The sequence below is a fragment of the Diadema antillarum genome, unplaced genomic scaffold (genome assembly GCF_040938485.1).
Source record: "Diadema antillarum isolate AM-2024a unplaced genomic scaffold, OU_Dant_1.0 seq00000835_RagTag, whole genome shotgun sequence".
NCBI lineage: Eukaryota > Metazoa > Echinodermata > Echinoidea > Diadematoida > Diadematidae > Diadema > Diadema antillarum.
The window spans coordinates 125,417-148,297 of record NW_027271711.1 but is presented as its reverse complement, the minus strand read 5'-3'; the positions used below and the strand labels follow the sequence as shown (position 1 = coordinate 148,297).

General features: G+C 39.2%; 1 protein-coding gene across 1 annotated transcript in view; it reads right to left on the bottom strand.

Moving 5' to 3' along the window:
* Positions 1-22,881, bottom strand: part of LOC139740097 (transient receptor potential cation channel subfamily M member-like 2) — a 191,763-nt gene that overhangs the window by 51,608 nt on the left and 117,274 nt on the right. The window contains exon 14 of the mRNA XM_071650683.1: positions 8,246-8,332. Within this exon, the coding sequence (XP_071506784.1) occupies positions 8,246-8,332 (87 nt within the window). The remainder of the gene's footprint in view (positions 1-8,245; positions 8,333-22,881) is intronic.

The following is a 22,881-nucleotide window of genomic DNA, read 5'->3' as shown; positions in this document are numbered from 1 at the left end:
GTATTTGGGGATCTAAGGACTTTAACTTGACTTTGACCCATTCATACATTTATGCATTGAGTAATTTTCATGGTACCGGTATGGAGAAAAAGTGCAATTTCTGTACTGAATAGTAAATTGTTACCATGTTCATCTGGCCTTTGACCCTAAAATTCATAAGATACTAGTAATCACTTTCAGGTAGAACATGCATAAATATGCTGTAAGTTTCACGATAAATTGAGCCACTTCTGAGATATGGAGGAAAAGTTAGTTCAGCACTTTCACTTGATCTTTGACCTTTTGAACTTTGAGGCAAAAAAAAAAAGAAAAAGAAAAAAAAAACTCTCCAGAGAATTTCTATTAGGTTACACATGCATACACCAAGTGTAAAAAAAAAATAATAATCCTGCTGGCATTGCATGAACATGAGGGAAATAGTAAAATTTTGAAGTGTTGCACTTGACCTTTGACCCCTGACCTTTGACCCCATGAACCTACATTCTCTAGATAATCACTGCCAGTCAGTACATATATATACTACAATGTATGTTCCATGAAGATACCTTGAACAATTTTCCAATTTACAGAGAAAAAAAAAGAAGTTTTAATACTTTTACGTGACCTTTTGACCTTTGACCTTTGACCTCATGACCCAAACTTTCACCAGAGAATCTAAATTGGGTAGTACATGTATACACTAAGTTTCAAGAAAATATCTTCTGGCATTGCATAGATATGGTGGAAATAGTGAAATTTTATGTATTTGACCTTGACCTTTTGACCTTTGACCTTGAGCACGTGCACCCAAAAGTTGATAGGCACAACTTCACCCCCTAATACACATACATGCCAAGTTTCATTAGGATACCTCAACAGGTTTTGATAGTTACCTTGTCCACAAAATTCATTACGGACGGACGGAAAGACGGACGGACGGACGGAAGGACGGACGGACGGACGGAAGGACGGACGGACGGACGGACAACCCGAAAACATAATGCCTCCGGCACCACTTCGTGGCGGAGGCATAAAAACATGTGCCATGGGGGTCATTTGGGGCCATCGTGGATTTTCAACGAAAATCATTAATTTTCACAACTTTTGAACTACACAACATACATACATCATCTTTAACTTTCCCCCAAGTAACACCAACAGCCAAATCTCTTGCTTTTTGTACAAACTGCTCTAGGAAAATATCCATCTTGGGTTAATTCTTGCCACACCTGATGCAGGCAAGTAACAAGTTACTGTGGCTGAGCTTAGGAAGCAACAAGGAAAAGTAGAATTTACGCGGTGCGTAATATATGTCCCCGCCGGAAGTAGCATTTTGTAGCAAAATGTACAATACAGGTCACAAATCAAGGTCAAAGGTCAAAGAAATCAAAGGTCAAAATACTGTGTAGAAGTTTTGAAGCCCTCACCTGCTGCCATCACATAAAGCAAACGGAATCGAAATCGGGTTAGAAATGGCGAAGGAGTAGCATTTTGTAGCCATTGTACAATATAGGTCAAAAATCAAGGTCAAAGGTCAAAGAAGTCAAAGGTCAAAATTCTGTGTAGCAGTTTTGAAGCCCTCACCTAGTGCTATCACTTAAAGCAAACGGAATCGAAATCGGGTTAGAAATGGCGAAGGAGTAGCATTTTGTAGCAAAATGTACAATACAGGTCAAAAATCAAGGTCAAAGGTCAAAGAAGTCAAAGGTCAAAATTCTGTGAAGAAGTTTTGAAGCCCTTACCTATTGCCATCACATAAAGCAAACAGAATCAAAATCGGGTTAGAAATGGTGAAGGAGTAGCATTTTGTAGCCAATGTACAATATAGGTCAAAAATCAAGGTCAAAGGTCAAAGAAGTCAAAGGTCAAAATTCTGTGTAGAAGTTTTGAAGCCCTCACGTAGTGCCATCACATAAAGCAAACGGAATCGAAATCGGGTTAGAAATGGCGAAGGAGTAGCATTTTGTAGCAAAATGTACAATATAGGTCAAAGGTCAAGGTCAAAGGTCACAACTGAAATTCTGTGTAGAAGTTTCAAAGCTCCCACATAGTGCTATCATATAAAGCAAACAGAATCAAAATTGGCTCATAAATGACAGAGAAGTAGCAAATTGAAGATTTTGATCACACACGGACACACGGACACACGGACGGACACACGGACGGACACACGGACGGACACACACACGGACACACACACGTACGGAGCCCGTTTCATAGTCCCCTGCTCGAACTCGTTCGGCGGGGACAATTAATTCATCATTAAGAATATGGATAGAAAATTGAGAATACTGTACAATACATGTACTTAAATACAGAAAATCCATCAGTGTCAAAAGAATACCCCCACCCCCCTCCCCCCCAAAAAAAAACCTTTCCAAGTTTTAATATTTTTTTTTCAGGTTCTTGTGTGAATGTTAACTCCTTTAATATATATGTCATTATGTGAAAAATGATTTCATGCTGTCCTTGAAACTGCAATGTATATTAAATATACAGTACATGTACATATTACTGCATGTACTACACGTATGTATTACAGTTGGAGGCCCATTACATGTCAGCTATCATAACACTGTGTTCGATGAAAATTTAAGCTCTTGTGCAGATCCCGTTATGTAAAAAGTATATTACTGAAGAAATGTTCACCAGGTGCACTATACAGGGCTGTGAGAGCTCAGATTTTAATCTGATTTTTTTTTTCAGACTTTTTTGCTCTTCCCTAAATCCGCTTCTCAGATTTGTGCAGTTCAGATGCAATGAAATATTTATACATGTAGTTTATAAAGGCATTTTAGACATTTTTTCCCATAAGTTTTTGATTTTTTTCCAGACTTTTTTTCTTTCCTACAAGTACTCTCACACCCCTGAATATTGTCAACTTTCCAAATATAGAGTGATTTTATCATTGCAAATTCAGGCTGATAAATATTATGTAAATTATCTTTTGTGACAAAATATAAAACCTCAGCATTTATTTCTTTCTGTGAATTGATGTTTCCACAATTCTTCCCCTCACCTGCTAATGTTTATGATGAAGAATTAATTGCTGTCTGCTGTGTAGCAGGAAATCATGATGATGATGTCATTGCATATAGAAAGGTGACACAATGTATTCTGATTTTTATTCACAACTGCTGCACTTGTTCGTAGGTTCTAGCTAGGGTAGACAGCAGGCAGCTACTGTGTGACATCCGCTCCCCATGCACTTCTGTTCAGCTAATCAGTGTTGCCCATGTTGCATACTTATATGTGTCTTCTGTACATTCAGACCAAGTCTTGATTTCCCACATCCTCTGGAGCTGGGAAGGAACATGCCCATGACATGAGTGCATAATGAGGCATCTTCTCCATGCAGATACCAACATTATGGTATAGTGGACAATTTTTATGACATATCAAAAGGGAACTTCATTTGCTCATATTATGGTGTATTATGTGCACACATTGATGGCAGATGTCATGATATACCTTGTATGTAGTCAGCAATCTCAAGTATTCATTCTGTTATGTATTGGTACAGCAAAACAATAGTGGTACTACAATGTACATGTATAACCTATGTGTATAGCAGTGGGCGCCCCTTGTACACAATAATACTGTGGGAGTGCCCTGAGTCAAAAGAGTGCTATATCGGTAAGCTTGAAAAAGAAACACAGTTGGTCACAGATCTTCGCGGCTCTATAGGTTACGAATATCACCACAAAAAAACTTACTTTAATAGTATACATACATTTCTTATCTAATTCCTACCCGTCGTTCACTTGTTCTTGTTCACACTGGTCCCATGATCTTGAACAGACGTTTTTTACAGATCCATCTCCATTCTCCCTGTCCCATCCGCCATTTTCGAAACAGCCTATATGCGGCACACTGCGCATCGTGTTTCTCAAAATTGAGTCGCTCCTCCTCGTAAGGACCTATCGTGAATATTCATGAGCTGGCGGAGTCGCAATGCTTTTAGCCCTTTTGACATGGCCCGCTCGGCTGGGATCGCTTCTTCTTACCCACCCAGAAAGCAACGCGATACAGCGAGAGGGTTTTGCCAACAGTAAGAAGGCCTTGCCCAAAAGCTACACTGCATTGACGGCCAGTGCATGCGCACAAATTTCAAATCCATTGACCGGATAAGATGTCGTTCTCCCAGGTTCCTCTCGACCGAGTCACTTTAAGTCATCAATTCAAACAGAAAGGGACTATTGGCAGAACCAAACGTTGCATGTTACCTGTTGTCAACACTTCAACTTCACCCTTAAGTATGCAAATTTAAGAAAATTTTTGAATTTAAAGGACAAGTCCACCTTCATATACATAAGGATTGAGAGAATGCAGCAATATTAGTAGAACACATCAGTGAAAGTTTGAGGAAAATTGGACAATCCGTTCAAAAGTTACGAATATTTTAAGTATCTGCGCAGTCCTTGCTGGAAGAGGAGACTACTACAGTGTATGATGTCACATGCGTACAACTATATAAGGAAAATAAAAAGAGAATTTCACAAAACTTTACTTTCTGAATAAAGTGCACATTTCTTTGACTTGCTACTGACATATTTTAAAGACACTCAGTGGTGGCGAGTGGTTTGTGCAGCACGGAGACGAACACAACACGCTGCTTCCCCCATTCTGTATCAAATGTAGTCACCCCCGAATGAGAATAGCGCTGGCTCAATGGGTCAGCGAAAATACGGTAGGCTACAAGGGAGCTCCCTGTGCTTATCTCCTAACCCAAAATGGCTGTCCCAACGAGCCACGAGAGCTTCCGAATGGACGCACTCTCAGTGCGCATGCGCATGAAGAGAGGCCAAAAGAGCCACGCGTCTTCTGGCCTCTCTCCTCCAATCATCGCAGCTTGCGGTGACAATATTTGTGTATGATGCACACACGCACACACACACACACACACGCCTCAGCGTCTTCTGGCCTCTCTCCTCCAATCACCGCAGCTCGCGGTGACAATGTTTGTGTATGATGCGTACACACACACGCACACACACACACTTGTCTCAGTGGTAGCATTGTCCCACACGTTTATGGATATAGCACCGAGTCTGGCATTGCGCAATTGCATGCACAAACTTCGGTCGTTCGGAGTTTACGTACCATTAGGGATGGCGATCGGCTGCCTTTAAGGGTAATATTATTCCCCCTGCCTTCTGAAAGAGAGAAGTCGAGTGTTCTTTCGTTATGCGAGAAAAATGGAAATATGTTGAATTTTCTTTATTCTTTCTTTATATCGTTGTACTCATGTGACATCACAAGCTATAGTAGTCTTTTCATCCAGCCGTGACTGAGCAGAAACTTCAAAAATTCATAACTTTTGAACGGATTGTCCGATTTTGCTCAAATTTTCACTGATGTGTTCTACTAATATTGCTGCATTCACTCAACCCACATGTCTATGAAGGTGAACTTGTCCTTTAAGTTGATATTTATCCGCGATACTACCCCTGTCATGATCCTGTATCCTACAGTGCGCAGCCCGAACGCAAAGCATTCAGGCTGGTCGCAGTTATACAGCACCATGATCGATGCAGTCTCACAGGTCTGTATTATGTCATTTCATCACGGCATTATAATAAACATCGCTAGCAGTTGAATAAAGTTCAAAGTGCACATCTTTATATTTCATAAAGACACTGAATTCTGTTCGTACACGTCTTAATTTTTGTTGATGTGTACAATGTACAGCTAGTGCAACTCCCGTTATAATGAACGGGTTATAACTAAATTCCAGTTATAACGAAGTACAGATTCAGGCTGCAACATTATGCACTTTATGTACTTCATTTTTCATTTGTCCGGTTAACCCTAACTTACCTGGGGGGGCCATAATGGCCCCCCCCTCGACAAATTCCACGACCATTCCGCCGCGCAAATTTTTTTGACCGCGCCGCTCGCTGACTTTTTACTTTCAAGTCTCACACAACTTTTAAGACCAAATTTGTCGCGTCCGGGCATACCGTTCCGAAGCCACGCCCCTTCAAAAAATTTTCGTCAACCCCAAAATTGCTCAAAAACGTGATTTTGTGTACAAAGTCAATACAAATTGTGTTTTTTCAATTAATTCATATAAAGATTCATATTTTTAATTTTGATGGCTGAAATAAATTTATTTTAGCATAATTATGCTTCTAAAGATGTGTATGACAAATTCTGCTGAAAAAAACAACAAAAACAAAAGTTCGAAAAAACAGAGAAATACATTAAAAAATGATATAACAATAAAAAACATACGAAATTAATTTTGATACTGAATTTTTTTTACGCACAAATGTTCGGAATGTCACTAGGAATATTTACACCAAAAATCAGCATTCCATAAGCTTTTATAAGCCAATTACAAATGAAAATGAGGTTTTTGCATATATTTGCATAATTAATTAATTCAAAATAGAAAATGCAAATTTTTTGAAAATTTAACTTAATGTCTTGTAGAGTACATCCGGCTTTATGTTCATGCAAAATTCAGCGGCGATCGCGCGATCAACGGCCAATATCTGAAGGGGGGGCCATAATGGCCCCCCCCCCCCCCCAGGAATTCAAGCTTGCTAAATAGCCCAGGTAAGTTAGGGTTAAAACGATATTTTGATTTACTGTAAAAGTGGACATTTTTGCGGTGTTGAAATTTCGCCCATTTCGCGCAACCAGAAACTAGCGCGAAAAATAAAAGCACATGAATATTTTTGCTTACCATGTGTTCCTGTGTGGGATGTCTTGATTCCGCGGAATTAAAAACAAATGAAACTCTTCTTACCCGGCCAAGCGCGAAAAATTAGTCGCGCAAAAATATCTACTTTTACAGTAATGAAAGAAAATTGCCGGTCCTGAGGACTTCGTTATTACGGAAGTCCACTGTACAATGAATATGTGAGGTGTTTGGTGCTATATATGATAAATATACTGTACACCTTTTTTCATTACTTTCTGCATATTGCTGGAATAACTGCTGGAATCTGTGGTGCTAAGTTTTTATCATTTGTTATTGGGGACCAGTTGACTTCCTATTGGTTTCAATGGGGACCAATTGTCAATAGGTTTCTATGGGGACCAATTGTCAATAGGTTTCAATGGGGACCAATCGCCAAATGGTTTCTATGGGGACCAATTGCCAATAGGTTTGTATGGGGAACAACTTACTTCAGACCATGCTCACCATGTATTAACCTGTGGAAGATTGCTCATTAGCGGTGTGTGACTCGTGTGCTTGATTTCTATGGGAGAAAATGTCTGTTCTTTCCAGCCATAAACTGAAGTTAGCGATTACTTCTGAACATTGTGAACCAATTTGAAGATCGTATATTTGAACAGGATAATACGATAGGGTCGGTACTCGCAATATGCACCAGAAGAATGATCAGTACAGTCATCGATTTCCTCGTCAAAATTGGCAATTGCTTTAAAAAACCTGCGGGACGGGAGAACGTAAATTTCTAATTTTTGAAGGGGCAATTATGGAAGTTTATATCATAACCTTAAAAAATGTAAGAATCCGGGAGATTTTGAGTATGTGTCACGAGATCGAGAGAAAGGTTGATTTTCCAGGAGTCTCCCGGCAAATTGGGGAGAGTTGGCAGCTCTGTTATATCTCCATTTCGAGGATGCTGAATCAGCATGATGCAACTCTTGCATCCGTAAGGGTTTTGAGATATTCAAGATGGCCGCCGAAATGGCCGCCAAAACCTTAAACTCCTATGTATTTCCATCTGAATCGTGAAAAATTGAAAACAATTGGTGGTTTTACACTATTTCGAGGATGCTGAATCCGAATCACACGACACAGCTTTGCATTTTCCCGCTCTTTCACTTTTTACTGGTTGGCCTTTACAATACTTGAAATTTTATAAACTCACCCATGCCTATATACACACAACCTCCACATAATATGAATATAGGTGATTAGTTCTTTTTCTCATTTGCATATACCAAAATGTTTTGTTAGGACAATTTGCTTCATAAATATTTACATGTTATAGTTTGAATTTGCAGGCAAGTGCATGCCAAGGAAACTGACAATCAATATTGGCTACAGGTCAGTTAGCCAGCAGATTTCATTGAAGAAATGTGTGTGCTGCCCTGTTGGCAGTGTGCTTATTTAAGTGTATACTAGAGAACTGACCAAACTGAATATATGAATTAGTTACTACAAAGTTATGACACTGACTTCCTGCTATGTAGAGTGGATGAGACAATGACAATTCAGCCACAGATTTCGGTACATCATGGGAAAATCAAACACTAGCTGCTACATATAAAACATCCTTACCGTGTAGCTATTGGATCTGCCGCATGATTTGGTCCAAACCTCCCCAGCAGACCCCTCCCCTGCATTCCTGTTCGACCCTTGGGATTCCTGTCATAAAAAAGGAATAGGAATTGATCATAGGACAAAAGAGGAGGACAATGTCATTAGGTGTGTCTTCATCAGCCCGGAGTTCAAACTAGCGGGATATTTTGCGGTCTGGGAAAATAGCCCGATATTGAGAATGTGCGTCTTCATCAGCTCGAAACAGCCCGCTAGGGGAAATTAGCCCGAAATTTGATGTATGCGTGTTGCATCACTCTTTAGTTCGAAAGTGGATTTCCCTGTGCCAATCTCCTGTATCACCGTATGTACGATACACAACAGACTGGTACGGACAGGTGATTCGGTACAGTAGGTATCAGAATAGTACTTCAGTAACAAGCTTGATTGACTCATGTTCGTTGCGTCGATCTCGATCATGTACACAATACATGTAATGAGCTTTCAGGTCTATTTTCTACCATTCTGTTCTTACATTAGTGTGCAAATCGTATCAACATTGACAGTTTACGGAACACCATATCCGTGATATGTAGATGGGGCCTTCGCTGGGAAGCAAAATGAAGGGTACAGTTCGTAATCCCTTGCTTGCATCAGCCAGTGCTTCCCGATAATGTATTAAATGGTGGGATCGAGAAATTTTCGAGCAGATGGAGACACAAATGAATGAGCGCACTAGTTCACGAACTAGCCCAAGATTTTTTGGGAAATTTTCCTGATCAAATAGCGCGCTATATTTGCGTCTTCACCACACAAATAGCGCGCTATTTTGACATCGGGCTAGTTTCGTAACCGCAAAATAGCGCGCTATTTTGAAACTTTGGGCTGATGAAGACAGGCCTAGTACGAGCAGGGAGGTGAGACGAAAAGGAGTGGGCACTCTGCCCTGAGGGTGTTCCTATATCACTCAGCACAGTATCACCTGAGATTAGTACCCAAAAGAACAAGTAAACAACCTTTTTTTGGTAACAAGGTCAATCTGGTAGTTCTCTCTAGCTTTTGATGTTCACGCTGTGGTGCCGCACTGATCTGGCCGTCTCTCATTGGGAATGTGGAAGGTTCAGTTCAGCTGTGTGTCTTCAGAGGGAAATGTATTATGGTTATACATTATTTGTGCGGGCACACACAACATACACTCTGGTGACATGCTAGTATATGAATTCATTTGATTTGAGTGAATTGAAGGTGTGGGATGTTGAAGTGGTAGTTAGGAAGGCCCGAGCTGGAAGTGCAGCTGGGCAGAATGGCTTGTCTTATAAGTTGTTTAAATACTGTTCTCTTGTACAAAGGGTGTTGTGGAGGATCAGTAGGGTGCTATGGCGAGAATGGATTGTTCCAGCCAGCTGGTGTGTGGCCGAAGGGGTGTATATCCCAAAAGAAAAGGACGCCAAAAGCATCAGTCCGCTTAGACCAATTTCGTTTCTGAACATGGATGGCAAGATCCTTCTTAGTGTCTTGGCGATGTGGTTGAGAGAGTTTGTGATTAAGAACCAGTTTGTGGACACCTCTGTATAGAAGGCAGGGGTCCTGGATTTCCCTGGGTGCATGGAACACATCCAGATGATTTGGGAGTCAATTCAGAGGTGCAAATGTGAGAAGGAGGATGTGGATGTTATCTGGTTGGACCTTGCAAATGCATATGGATCAGTGCCTCACAGCTACATCAGTTTTGCTATGGAGTTTTTCTGGGTCCCTAGGGTGATCTGGGAGATGGAGCAGAGCTACTACGGCCAGTTTAGGACAAGGTTCACGACCCAGACTTACACGACGAAATGGCAGGTGTTAGAGATTGGCATCCTGATGGGGTGTCTAGTCTCACCGCTGCTGTTTGTTCATAGGGATGGAGGTGCTGACCCGGTGTGTGGCTTCGAGAATTGAGGCTGTAGAGGTAGTTGTGTCTTCAGTTAGGGCTTTCATGGATGATCTCACCACTGTGTCTGGCAACGAGACACAGGTTGAGGATGGGCTCCACAGGTTGAAGGAATTGGTGGCCGGGACACGATTAAGGTTCAAGGCCGAGAAGAGCCACTCAGTGTCATTGCGGAAGGGGAAGGTGATTCCAAGGTTTCAGATTAGGGGAGAGGATATACCTCAGGTTTCTGAGCAGGGGGTGAAGAGCCTTGGTCGATGGTATGAGGGTAAGTTGAATGATAGGCATCAAGGTGTTCAGATCTATGACAAAGTGGTGGAGTACTTGAGGAAAGACATGATGGTGCTCATCCCTTGGAATGCAAAGGTGTGGTGCTACCAGTTTGGCTTGCTACCACAGATCATGTGGCAACTGTAGGTGTACGAGGTGGTGGTGTCCAGGGTTGAGAGGATATAACAGAGGATGAACTCGTACTACTGTAAGTGGATAGGTGTTCCGAGAATGCTTACAGATCTGGCATTCTTTTGTAGATCAGATAAGCTGCTATTGCCTATGACATCAGTGGCTGAAGAGTTTAAAGCTGGCAAGGTTAGGGTAGTGATGATGATGATGATGGAGTTGAAGGACCAGACTATAGCAGGAGCTAGGCTACCGATCAGCACAGGAAGTGGAGTGCAGATGAGGCTGTGGATGAGACATTAGCAATGGCAAAGTGGAAGGAGATGCGAGGTGCTGTTCAGGTGGGGCGGAGCAAAGTCGGGTTTCATCGGGGAGTGAGATGGTACAGCAAGCAAGGCAGTTGAGGGTAGGAGGGATTTGGCAGTGGAGGCAGTCAAGGAGAAAGAGGAGTACCGGTCTTTAAAGGCTGCACAGCAGGGAGTACAGGGGGCATGGACTCGATGGGAAAGGGTGAAGCAGAGGAAGGTGTTGTGGAATGATCTCAGGTCAATGTCTTCTGCAGCTTCATGAACAGTTCCACTTATGATGTTTTGCCTTCACCAGTGAATCTGAAGAGATGGGATTTTTTTTGAGGATGATTGGTGTAGGGTTTGCAAGAAGGCAAAGTGCTCACTGGAGAACATTCTATCTGTGTATGGAGGGTTATTGCAGGCCTATACATGGAGGCATAACCAAGTTTTGAAGGAGATGTTGGGAGTGGCAAAGATGAAAGTGGGGGTGAGAGAGAAGTATGGACCCCTGAAAGTGAGGGGAATCTGTTTTGTATAAGGAGGGAGTCAGACACAGTGTGAGAAGGGCCAAGGTGATGATGTTGGAGGGATGCTAGCAGCAGGGGATGACTGGGAGGTGCGGGTGGATGAGGGGAATCATACAGTGCCAAAGGAGGTGGTGGTGACTGCCCTGCGGCCGGACATGGTGTTGGTGGCTAGGTCTGTGCACAGGGTGGCAATGGTGGAACTGACTGTGACATGGGAAATGAGGATGGATGAGGAAAGGGAAAGAAAGTTGGATAGGTATGCTGAGTTGAGGGAGGAGGGTGAGAAAAAGGGGTGGAAAGCAGAGGTGCATATTGTGGAGGTTGGGTGCAGGGGATTCACTGGACAATCGGTGAGGAGGTGGGTCAGAGTGATGGGAGTAGGTGGTAGGGAGAAGGAAATATGCATTACTGTAAAACAAGGAATGTTCGCATGCATTTGAATTTCGCAAATTTCGCGAGAGCCAAGAAATTAAAATGCACGCAAAGGCTCTTGTCTACACTATATGCATTGAATGCCAGAAGCACTTCATGAAAATTGCATGCCATGAAAAAGGTTGTTGGCTCCAATTCGCAAAAATTTCATGCTGCTAAAATATCATGTTTTACAGTAAGAGGATTTATGGAGCAGCGAAGACAGGATCTGCATGGATTGTTGGGGAGGCATGGGGAGGTTGTGGGAATAGGGGGGTGTACAGATATTGTTGGTGATAAAGAGTGAAAGAGTGGGAGGTTATTGATACGAGTGTCTTGAGATGCCATGGGGGTGCTGTCTAGGGAATCCCAATGCAGCACCGGCCAGCAAGGGGGAAATGTCCAGACATTAGTGATTCCTGGTGTGCTGCTGTTGATCCATGCACTGGCACTGGCAGAATTAACACCTTTTCATTATTTACCCGAGTCTCTGTTCAGTGAACTCAGTCATGCATAATGTCATCTATGTACCATTCTTTTTTTTTCAGGTCATGTCAGATGATCAGCCATAATACCTATCTTCATAACCAAAAGTTATTTTTGTAACAAATTTAATGAGCAGTAACTTGAAGTCACATGTGATAGCGTCGCATAATAGTCACTAGTTAGGCATTCACGATGTGCACATACGCACGCATCAAAATTTAAAAATGCTTCAAATCATTTTGCATATGCTTCAGGCCATCTTGAGCATTTCAAAATTTTGTGCACATGCATCATTTGCACCTATATGCGCGTACATAAAGCAAAAGTTTTTTTTTTTTTTTAAATAAAATTGTTTTGCAATATTATTGAGCTTATGTCTGCCAAATTTCAGGTCAATTTGAATTACTATGATGTCACACAGTTGAAAGTTTGCACATGCAAAATATGCCCCAAAATTGTTCATATTAAATTCATTAAAGCTTGTTCAGGTGAATGGAAACTCTCCATTTTTTGTTTCACATTCTGAAGGCTGATGAGCTGTAGATGTCATCTGATGGGTTGTTGATCCTGGCAAACTGATTAAAGTTACTAAATTCCTGAATGAAATGAAAAAAAAAAACCCCCAAGAAATCAAAATGAAGACACCAGATATTTGTATATATAGGCGAGCATACTTCACTTATCCTTGACCAATTTTCACCCAGATTTCAGTATGTTGTAGCTTATTCATTTTTGTTCAAGAAATTTCTGTTCAAAAAAGTATTATGAATGAGTTTGGTTCTGCATTTATGGTACACATATTGTACACTGCATTTCTTCTTTCTACTTCATCCCTCTCCTTAAAGCGCATAGAGACACCACGGTAGTGATATGCGCTATATAAGCACTGTGTTATATATATATATTCAATTGCCCACAGAAGTTACAATTACAGTATTTCAAAATCATGACATCATCACTGTGAAAAAATAGTTTCTAGTTAACTATGCACAATCTGATTATTTTATGTGTTATCTCTATATGGCAGTTCATTATTTTTTAAAAAGGAAATTGGACATTACTGCATTTAATTAGTAGCTCACTTATCCTTGTACAGTTTTCTCCCAGCTTTTGATGTGTTGTAACGGTCAAATGGGGCTATCGCGAGTGTACCCTCAGTTTTTTGATGGGATGTTGGGATCATGTCTAAATATTTGCTTGAAAGTGATACTTGGGCTTCGACTAAAAGAGCTGTTGTGCAATACATATACTATTGTGTAGCTGGAACAACTCGAGAAGCAAGATCAGGCCCTGTCATCTCCATTTTTTCTACACTTATAGACTATGTCACATTAAGCATAATTCTATACAATAAAATCTCTTTGATCAGATGCCATCTTGGATACCATATGTAAATCATTCTTGGCTTGCGCCGGTTCAAGAGTTTCTCCTGAATTGCCATTGTATTATTGTTTCAGCCTCATTATGTTTGTACTGATAGAGGGGTTTTCTCCTCATTGGTGGAGATTTATCTGGCTCAGTTCAATCTCATAGCCTTGTACTGCATTGAGTATGTATCGATCTGCAGTGATCGTGCCCCAAATGTTATGAAATAACTTCAGTCGGCCTCAAACAGGTCTGATTAAACTTTCTATGGGCTTTACCTCTTTTCTCACTGATGTAGCACTTACTTCCTGCCCTGGCCCACCCTTTGAGCAGGCAGCTGGCTCCATCTGGAGGCACTTATGGGGTCGGTATGTGGCAGTGGTGGTAATTTCCACCAAGCTCGACGTTGGCCTAAAATAGGCCTGTTCAAGCTGCAGGGCAAGGGTACTTGTGTGCTGTGTCATCAAGTTTTTTTCTTCCAGGTTGTTGCTCATTAGACTAGTCACAGAGCTTGCAAGCTCCTCATCAATTTCCTGCCTAATGTCCGATCCATGGTACCACAAATTTAGCAACAAAAGCGGGCACCTAACGTCGTTCTTGTTTGTTGCTTTGCACACTGCGGCACTTAGTAGGCAATGCGCGTTCATTGCATGACTCAGTGAGCCCACACAAAGCATGCATGGATTCTCCCCGTATTATAGGTTTGTTGTATTTCTTTTGTTGTATTCATAGGGCACGAACAACTTGGGAAAGAAGATTTTTGAGCGAACGGCGGCTAACTCTTGTTCGAACTGTCCGTGGTAGTGGATCGAAATCCAGCATCCGAGCAAGGTTTCACTTTGCTGGGTTTCTTCTTCCCACCACTGGCAGCTGCCACTATGCGGTCAGCTTGTTTAGTATTGCATGCACTACTACTGCCTGCTCGTGTAGTAGATGCTGTTTTGCTACTGCCTGCATCCCGCTGCGCAGGAGCTTTGGCTGGAAAGAGCGAGGCAATAGATGGAGAAATTGAAGAAGCTGGATGGTTCTCCATCATTTTTTTCAACTTTTCATTTGACATACTGGGAACTGGAATAATCTATTGGTATAACACTTCAGTGAAAGCGCAAAATTTCGGTACAAAACACATCGCATCACAGGAGCAAAGTACCTTCGCTTCCTTTCTAGAACACGGCTGCGAATGAATTGAACATGTGCGTGCAGGCAAGATCTCACATATTCTCATACGCAGTAATGCGTAGTCTTAATATCGAGACTTACGAAACAAAATAGTGACATCTTGATCAGAAGCTATCTTGGATATGTATATAAATCAGGGTCAAAGTCAAAATCTTTTTAGTCTGTATCTTGGAAAATATATGCTCTATTGCTCCCATATTTTATACATATATAGACCACGGTACTTGATCATTTTATAAAATAACTTCTTGGTCAGATGGAATTTTGGCTATGTAAACTGGGGTCAAGAGTCAACAATACTCAGTTCCGTATTGTAGAATAAACAATCTGGCAAATTTTAGTCTTTAGAAATGCATGACCTATCTCCCCCAATATTTGGGACATATGTGGGATATGTTAAGAGATCATTTCATAAAGTAGCGACGTCTTGATCAGAAGCCATCTTGGTTATGTAAATAAGGGTCAAAGTAAAAAATGCTTATTGTTGCCTCAATATTTTGACATATATACACCAGGTAAATTGAATCATTTTACAAGATGACGACTTTTTAATCACATGCGATCAGGGTTATGTAACTAGGGATCAATGGCCAAAGCTGTTTAATATGTTTTGTATTTTAGACTATTTTAGTGTGTATCTTAGGAATGACATGTTCCATCTTCCCCATATCTTTTACATATGTATGACAGAGAAAATGTAGTCTGAATCATTTTACAAAACAGCAATGTTTTGATTGGACGCCGTCTTAATTGACTGTGAAAAGTAGGGCCAAAGTTAAAAAAATATTTCATACTGTATTATGGTTTGTCCAAGTCCATTTGGTTTGAGTTCTTTGTGACATATCACTTAACCAGTTCCTTCCGCAATTCTCCCAAGTGCCCTTACTGCCCTCAAACGAGATTCTTTTTGCTCATTGACAGAGAACGGACAGGTTGGTTATCCACCTGTGTGAAAGCAGTCAAGCGATGCATGTATCCCCTTTTCCACGGACAACTACATGTGCCATCGAACAATGGAAATATCGATCGGGTGCGATGTATAAATAGAGTGTGCGCTGATGGGCTCACAGACTCTTTTGTTTTATACAAAACCAGGCACCTGAATGGGATGACTGGGGTCAGCGAACACAGAAATCTACTTAGCTCAGCTTTGGTCGCTAATGTACATGTTCATATGAGTTTTATAGTTATTATGTACATTTAATACAAGTCTACTAGCTGCAAAATGTCAAACATAACCTATAATTAGGGAGGTGACACCTCCCTATGCATCACTGCCATGCGGGCACACGGTTCTGGCCAGGGAGGTGAGACCCTCCCTGGTTCCGAGTGAAAGACAAGCATTGCGCATGTGTGCTGTATGGCCAACTGGCAGTAATGTAGTCAGTGGAATGGTTGCTTGGGGAGAGCAGCACTGAGGATGGTTCAAGTGATACTAGTCCAGTGTTCTCTCCTTTTTGTCTCACCTCCCTGGAAGGAGCAGGGGCAGTTATACTGGCTGCAGTAACTAGTAGTAGCAGACTTATCACTGATACACCGTGAGGTATTGTGGTGACAGTGTAGTTTCAGAAGAGGTACCTATGAAAAAACAAAACTAGCAAATAATGATGCCATGGATGATGTTTGAGTCATGGTCGAAAACAAGCCTTGGCACAACAGCATCTATTTCTGGCACCATTAGAGTTTATTGCTTAAATTTGTATCTAGGCAACTTGTAACTTTCTGAAATATTCTAATCTAATTCATTTCATGAAACAGTGATTTAAAATTCGAGAACAGAAGATATAATGAGGATTGATGAGATAATTCACATGGTGGCACTGGTTTTAAATGGGGATGATGATAATAAAAATTAAACATGTCGCCATGGGGACTGGTATGCCTTAGCCATGATACATGCTTCTCCTAATAGGTCTATACTATGTTTGTTTGTTTGTTTGTTTGTTTGCTTTTATTTCTGCATTCAATCAGATGCAATTTGAATGCAAACTTCAAAAAGTACAAAGACAAAGAATAACAAGTGCAGTGAAATAAATCGATAACAGTACATAAATAGATTCACATAGGTGATTGCATTGAGCAATGTAGATACACAGAAACATAAAATAAAATATACAGTATTTTTCAGTAAACAACAGAGATAATTGAATGCAGGAGACCACCATCATAAGCGATTAAGCTTGAAATGGATGGAGGCCTCATAAAATGACTATCCAACGACATAACTCTCTTGGAGGAAGGTGATCAGGTGAGTGCAGTGCAGTTGCAGGTGAGAGTGCAAGATGCAGTTGTAGGAAGAAAATTGAGATTGACAATAAGATGACAATCTATACTATAAATATTTGTTAGCTCAATTGGTTTGGAGAATATAATTGTATCAAATATCGTTTAAGTGAAGCTTTCAAAGAATAAATACTTGAACAAGACTTTATATTATCCGGGAGATTATTCCAAATATCCGGACCCGAATGTCTTATAGATTTGTGTGTCACTAATAATTTGGGATTCAAAAGGTGGAAATTTCTACATATACGAGTAGGGTACGAATGGACAGAAGTATTGAACCTAAACATGTTATCAAACGATGATGGAAGTTGATGATGTATATATTTGAACATAATTACTGCTACTTGAATAATATTCAAATCAAAAACCTTCAATGTTTTAAGCTCATGAAATAGAGAATCAGTATGAGCCAGAAAATGCGATCCTGTACAAATACGTATAACTTTCTTTTGTAATTTAAATATAGAATTTATTTTGGTAGAGCCGCAAGTACCCCATACAACATTGCAATAACTTATATATGGGAGAATTAAGGAATTATATAATAGAAATAAAGTTGAACGAGGAAGAAAGAACTTCAGCTTGGAAATTATCCCTATATTTCTAGAAATACACGTTGTAACATAATGTAAATGCTCATTCCAAGTCAAACTTTCATCTATATATACTCCTAGAAATTTTGAATTCATTTTCTTTTCTAATGGGATATCATCAATGTTAATATGTATCAACGTATCTTCATTATGAGAATGAAGTTTGAAATGAATAAAATGAGTCTTTTTTATATTCAAAGAAAGTTTATTAGACTTAAACCAATTTGATACTTTACTAATTTCAATATTTAAAGTGTCATTTAAAATCTTAAGATCTTTATGAGAATAAAATATATTCATATCATCAGCAAATAGAACAAAAGAGAGAAGAGAGGATGTATTTATGATATCATTAACATAAAGAAGGAATAATAATGGGCCTAGAATTGAGCCTTGAGGAACACCACATTTAATTAAAAGGGGGTCAGATTCACAACCATTAAAAATAACATATTGTCTTCTATTAGTTAGATAATCTTTAAGCCATAAAAGTGCTTGTCCTCGAATACCGTAATGACTAAGTTTGGTGAGTAAAATAGAATGATCAAGAGTATCGAATGCTTTACTCAAATCGCAAAATATACCTGCAACATGTTCTTTGTTTGCAAAAGCACTCGTAATTTTGTCATAAATTTGTATTAGTGCTAAATCAGTTGAATAATTTTTTCTGAAACCATATTGATTGGGAATAAGTAAATCATACTTATTAATAAATTTAAGAAGTCTATTATAAACAATTTTTTCTAAGATTTTGGATATACTAGGCAATAAAGAAATAGGACGATAATTGCTAATTTCATGAGGATCATCTTTTTTATGTACAGGATTAACTTTCGCTATTTTCAGCAGGTCAGGGAAAATACCTTGTGATAAAGAAAGATTAAACATATAACTTAACGGTTCTGCGAGTGGATAAACTATTTCTTTCAATAACATCATACTTATTTTATCAGAACCACAAGATTTAGAGCTATTTAAAGATTTAGTGATACTAATGATTTCACTGGGACTTGTTGGGTTAAAATAAATAGACTCTTGATTTTGGTCAAAAAGATAATCTGTAAAATGAGCAGAAGTATTGCTAATTTTAGTAGCAAGTTCCGGACCGATATTAACGAAAAATGAGTTAAATGAATTAGCATACATATTAGGATCATTTATTTTAATACCGTTTAATGTGATATCATCCGTTGGCGGAGAATCAGGCTTTTTACCTAGGACCTCTTTAATAATTTTCCATGTTGCATTAATATTCGAAGAAACCTTTTTCATTCTATCAGAAAAATATAATCTGCGGGATAAACGAATCAATTTTGTCAATTTATTTCGATAAACTTTATACATATTCAAATTAGATTCAGTTGGATTACGAATATGTAACTTATACAAAAAATTACGAGTGTTTATGGATTTCAAAATACCTTTTGTAATCCAAGGATTTCTTGGTTTATTTCGGTTACTTTTTATTCTGCATAAAGGAATATCATTTTCATAATAATACAACAATTTATCATTAAAACATTTATATACCAAATTAACATTGTTAATACTATAAATATCTGTCCATTCCTCTAAAAATAAATTCTGTTTCAATAATTCCACATTACGTTTTGACTCTTTATAGTACCATATTTTATCATGTAATTTATTACGACCCACTTTACATTCACAAATTGAAAATATTGGTAAATGATCAGAAACTTCAGAACATAATATACCCCCCATAATTGTATTATTATACACATTCGAAAATATATTATCAATCTGAGTTGACGAGTGTGGATTTATCCTGGTGGGTTTATTGATAATCGACATAAAACCATATGAATACATTAAATGCATAAAATTAAGGGAATTATTGTTATCGGATGTGGGGGAAAAGTTAATGTTGAAATCACCAAAAATAAAAACATGTTTGCTTTCATTACCTATCTTATGGAGATATAAATCCAATTCATCACAAAATAATTCACAATTCAGATCAGGAGGTCGATAAATTAAACCTATAATAACGTTTTTAGAGATTGGGTTCTCAATTTCAATAAATAACGTTTCTGCATATCTTAACGTGATTTCAGAACGGATTTTGAACTGTAAATTTTGCGCAATATAAAACGCAACACCGCCACCCCTTTTTCCTTGACGATCAGCCCTAACTAATTATGATTGGGTAAGATTAAAGATATCTGGGGAGTTTTGATGTAACCAAGTTTCACTTATTCCAATAACAGAAAATTCAAAATTGTTTAAAGAGTGCAAAAGATTTTCCAAATATTCAAAATTTTTTATTCAAACTCCTAGAGTTTATATGAGAAGTGAGTGAAATATTATCTGAACTATACGATACAATATCATTGAATTCAAGGGGTGTGTAATATTTACTGTCGCGCATAGGCATAATGTCAGCAGGAATATCGGGGGTATTCACATGTGATGACGCCATTCCGTAATACAGAGATGTAAACTTACCGGAGATTTGAGAGACAACAACTGCATAGGTGCTAATGTGGCATTTTGCAAGTGCAATACTACTGTGCAGGTGTGTGTGCAAAGTGCAAATGTGTGTGGGGTATTCAATATACAATACAAAATTTGGTACAATTAGACCCATCTTGGTCACACTTACAATAATTACTAGTACGCAATTACAACAGATCACCAGGGGATAGCCGGACCACTCAGTATAAAGGTGTTGTGTTTTAAAACACGTACAGACAGAGAATTCAAGGACCGTGACACTTGCCCAGTTAAAGTTCAGGGAGACGTTTCCCCTATACAGAGGGGGGAGGGGGGGAGGGGAGTAAAGGGGAGTACGAACAGTAAATGTACATTTCTTGCAACATCTGTATTGGCTATTGAATGTGGGACTTTTAACCATGCACCCATTAACACACGTATCAGAGAGAAAAAAAAAACAGTACAAATACTGAATGGAAATCAGGGTGTTAATAGGCAACCCGTTTAACCATGCGTCAAACGCAGGTAGCTACTTGCAGTGGCTTAAATTACCATTGAGAGATCAGTCGGCCGTGGCGCGAAAAAAGCAGCCACGCCTCGTGTCGACACACAACATGTGAACGATTATACATTCAAGGAAACTGCTTACTGTACATGTATAATACGGAACGTCTTATCAATGGGTTCGGAGTTTCAACAGGTGATTCGTAGAACAAAAGGGGATTTTTTTTTTCCGGACAGTTCACAGGAGGATAAATATCTGCCAAAGCAGTGAGGGATGTGCTGTACTAAAAATAATAATAATAATAAAAAAAAATCGGAGTTCAATACCAAAAAAGTGTGGGAGGTTTAAAAGAACCATCTACCAGTTATAAATTAAAAGAGATTAGTGACTTTCTTTAAAAATTTAAAGTTATGGGTTCAAAAACATTTTGAAACTATGAAGTGAAATATGTGGGTAGAAATGTCTGGCTTTCAATCTATACGTGAAAAAAATGAGGGTACTATAAACTGTCACCATACTGTGGAGAATGACCAGGTGGTGGATGAGCATAACCTTGCAAAATTGAACCGTGTATCCCTAAAATGATGACCGAAAAAAGGTTTTCTTTTTTTCCCGTTAAACTTTTTTTGATAACCGCCATCAAAAAAAAAAAAAAAAATATATATATATATATGTACATATGAATGTATATAATAGGAAATAAAAAATGGTTGAAACAAACCATGGTTCTATCATTCATTACACACAGCGTTGGGAGTCACAGTGGATCAACAAGGAGGACAGATAGCGGAGGCGTGGAGGGGAAACCTCGCCCTGACATTGGTTTACGCACAAGACACGTAATTAACAACACATATATTTGTAGTGATGTTACAAGGTACAATTGAGTTCTACGGTTAAATATCGAAAAAGGAAAAATGTATGGAAGCTTAGTTGACAATTGGTTGACTTTAGATGTTCTTGCTCAATAACAATAAGTTGTAAGAAAAAGGAAAACTGTCAACCAAAGAGCTCCGGATGGGAATGTACTTTGACATTCCCATTCCCAGTAATGGTGGACTTGGCAATTGAAGGCAACCATTTTCAATCAGAGATTACGTAACTTTTTTACGAGTCAAAGGGCGATGCCCGTCAGATAAATCCAACAGGGCAAATAAAATCTTCCTGTATGGTAGCTTTTTAATGGTTCCTGGAAGGTAGTGACAAACATACATTCTTTTCGTGGCTAATGTGTTAAATTATTTTTTTTCTTTATTTGTTATTTTTTTTTTTTTAACTCAACCAACGCCATTGTGCCTTACATGATCCTTAGCCACAATAAAACCAATACAAGTTGATCAAGAGAGTCAAAGTGTCGAAGTATTTGACCCCTCATACGAACAGGAAAAATGGCTCAAAAGACCGATAAAATATTAGATATAATTTTTGCCGTGGTGAGGAAGGGGAGCCACGCCCTGTGTCTATATTTTAGACGTGTGTGGACAACTTATAAAGACTACACATTTGGTTTTTGTTTTTTTATATATAATTATGGTTACGTTGCAGAAATAACTGAATAAAATCATTGGTTGGACACAAATTCATTATACAAATTCATTACAAACTTTAGAGTTCCTTTATATGAAAACCAAAGGACCGTGGCCCTTGTCCAGTTAGGGAGGGGGGGGGGGGGGGAGTAAAGGGGGATGTGAAGGTACATTTCTTGCAATCTCTGTATTGACTATCAAATACGAGACTTTTAACCATGTACTCAGTACCCATTAAAAGACACGTCGAAGAAAAAAATACTGTACAAATATTGAATGGAAATCAGGGTGTACAAACAGGAACCCGTTCAACATGCGTCAAACACAGGTGCCACTTGCAGTGGCTTGATTAACATACAGAGATATAAGTAGGTCGTGGTGTGAAAGAGTAGCCACGCTCAGTATCTACACTAAACATGTGAACGATTACACATTCTTGCAAAATTCTGATAGTACACATGCATAGAATAAGAACGTTACGTCAGTGGGAACACCTCTGACTTTCACAAAGATGATTTGCAAAACAAAATAATTTTGTTGGGCAAGTACAGGATAAATGCCTGCCAAAGCAGTGCAGGGGATACTATACTGAGAAAATCGAGGTTCAATAACAGGAAGTATGGAGGTTTGTAAAAACCGTTTGCCAGTTATCAGTAAACTTCAAATTGATTAGTAACTTTCATTCAGAAAGTTGGAGATATGG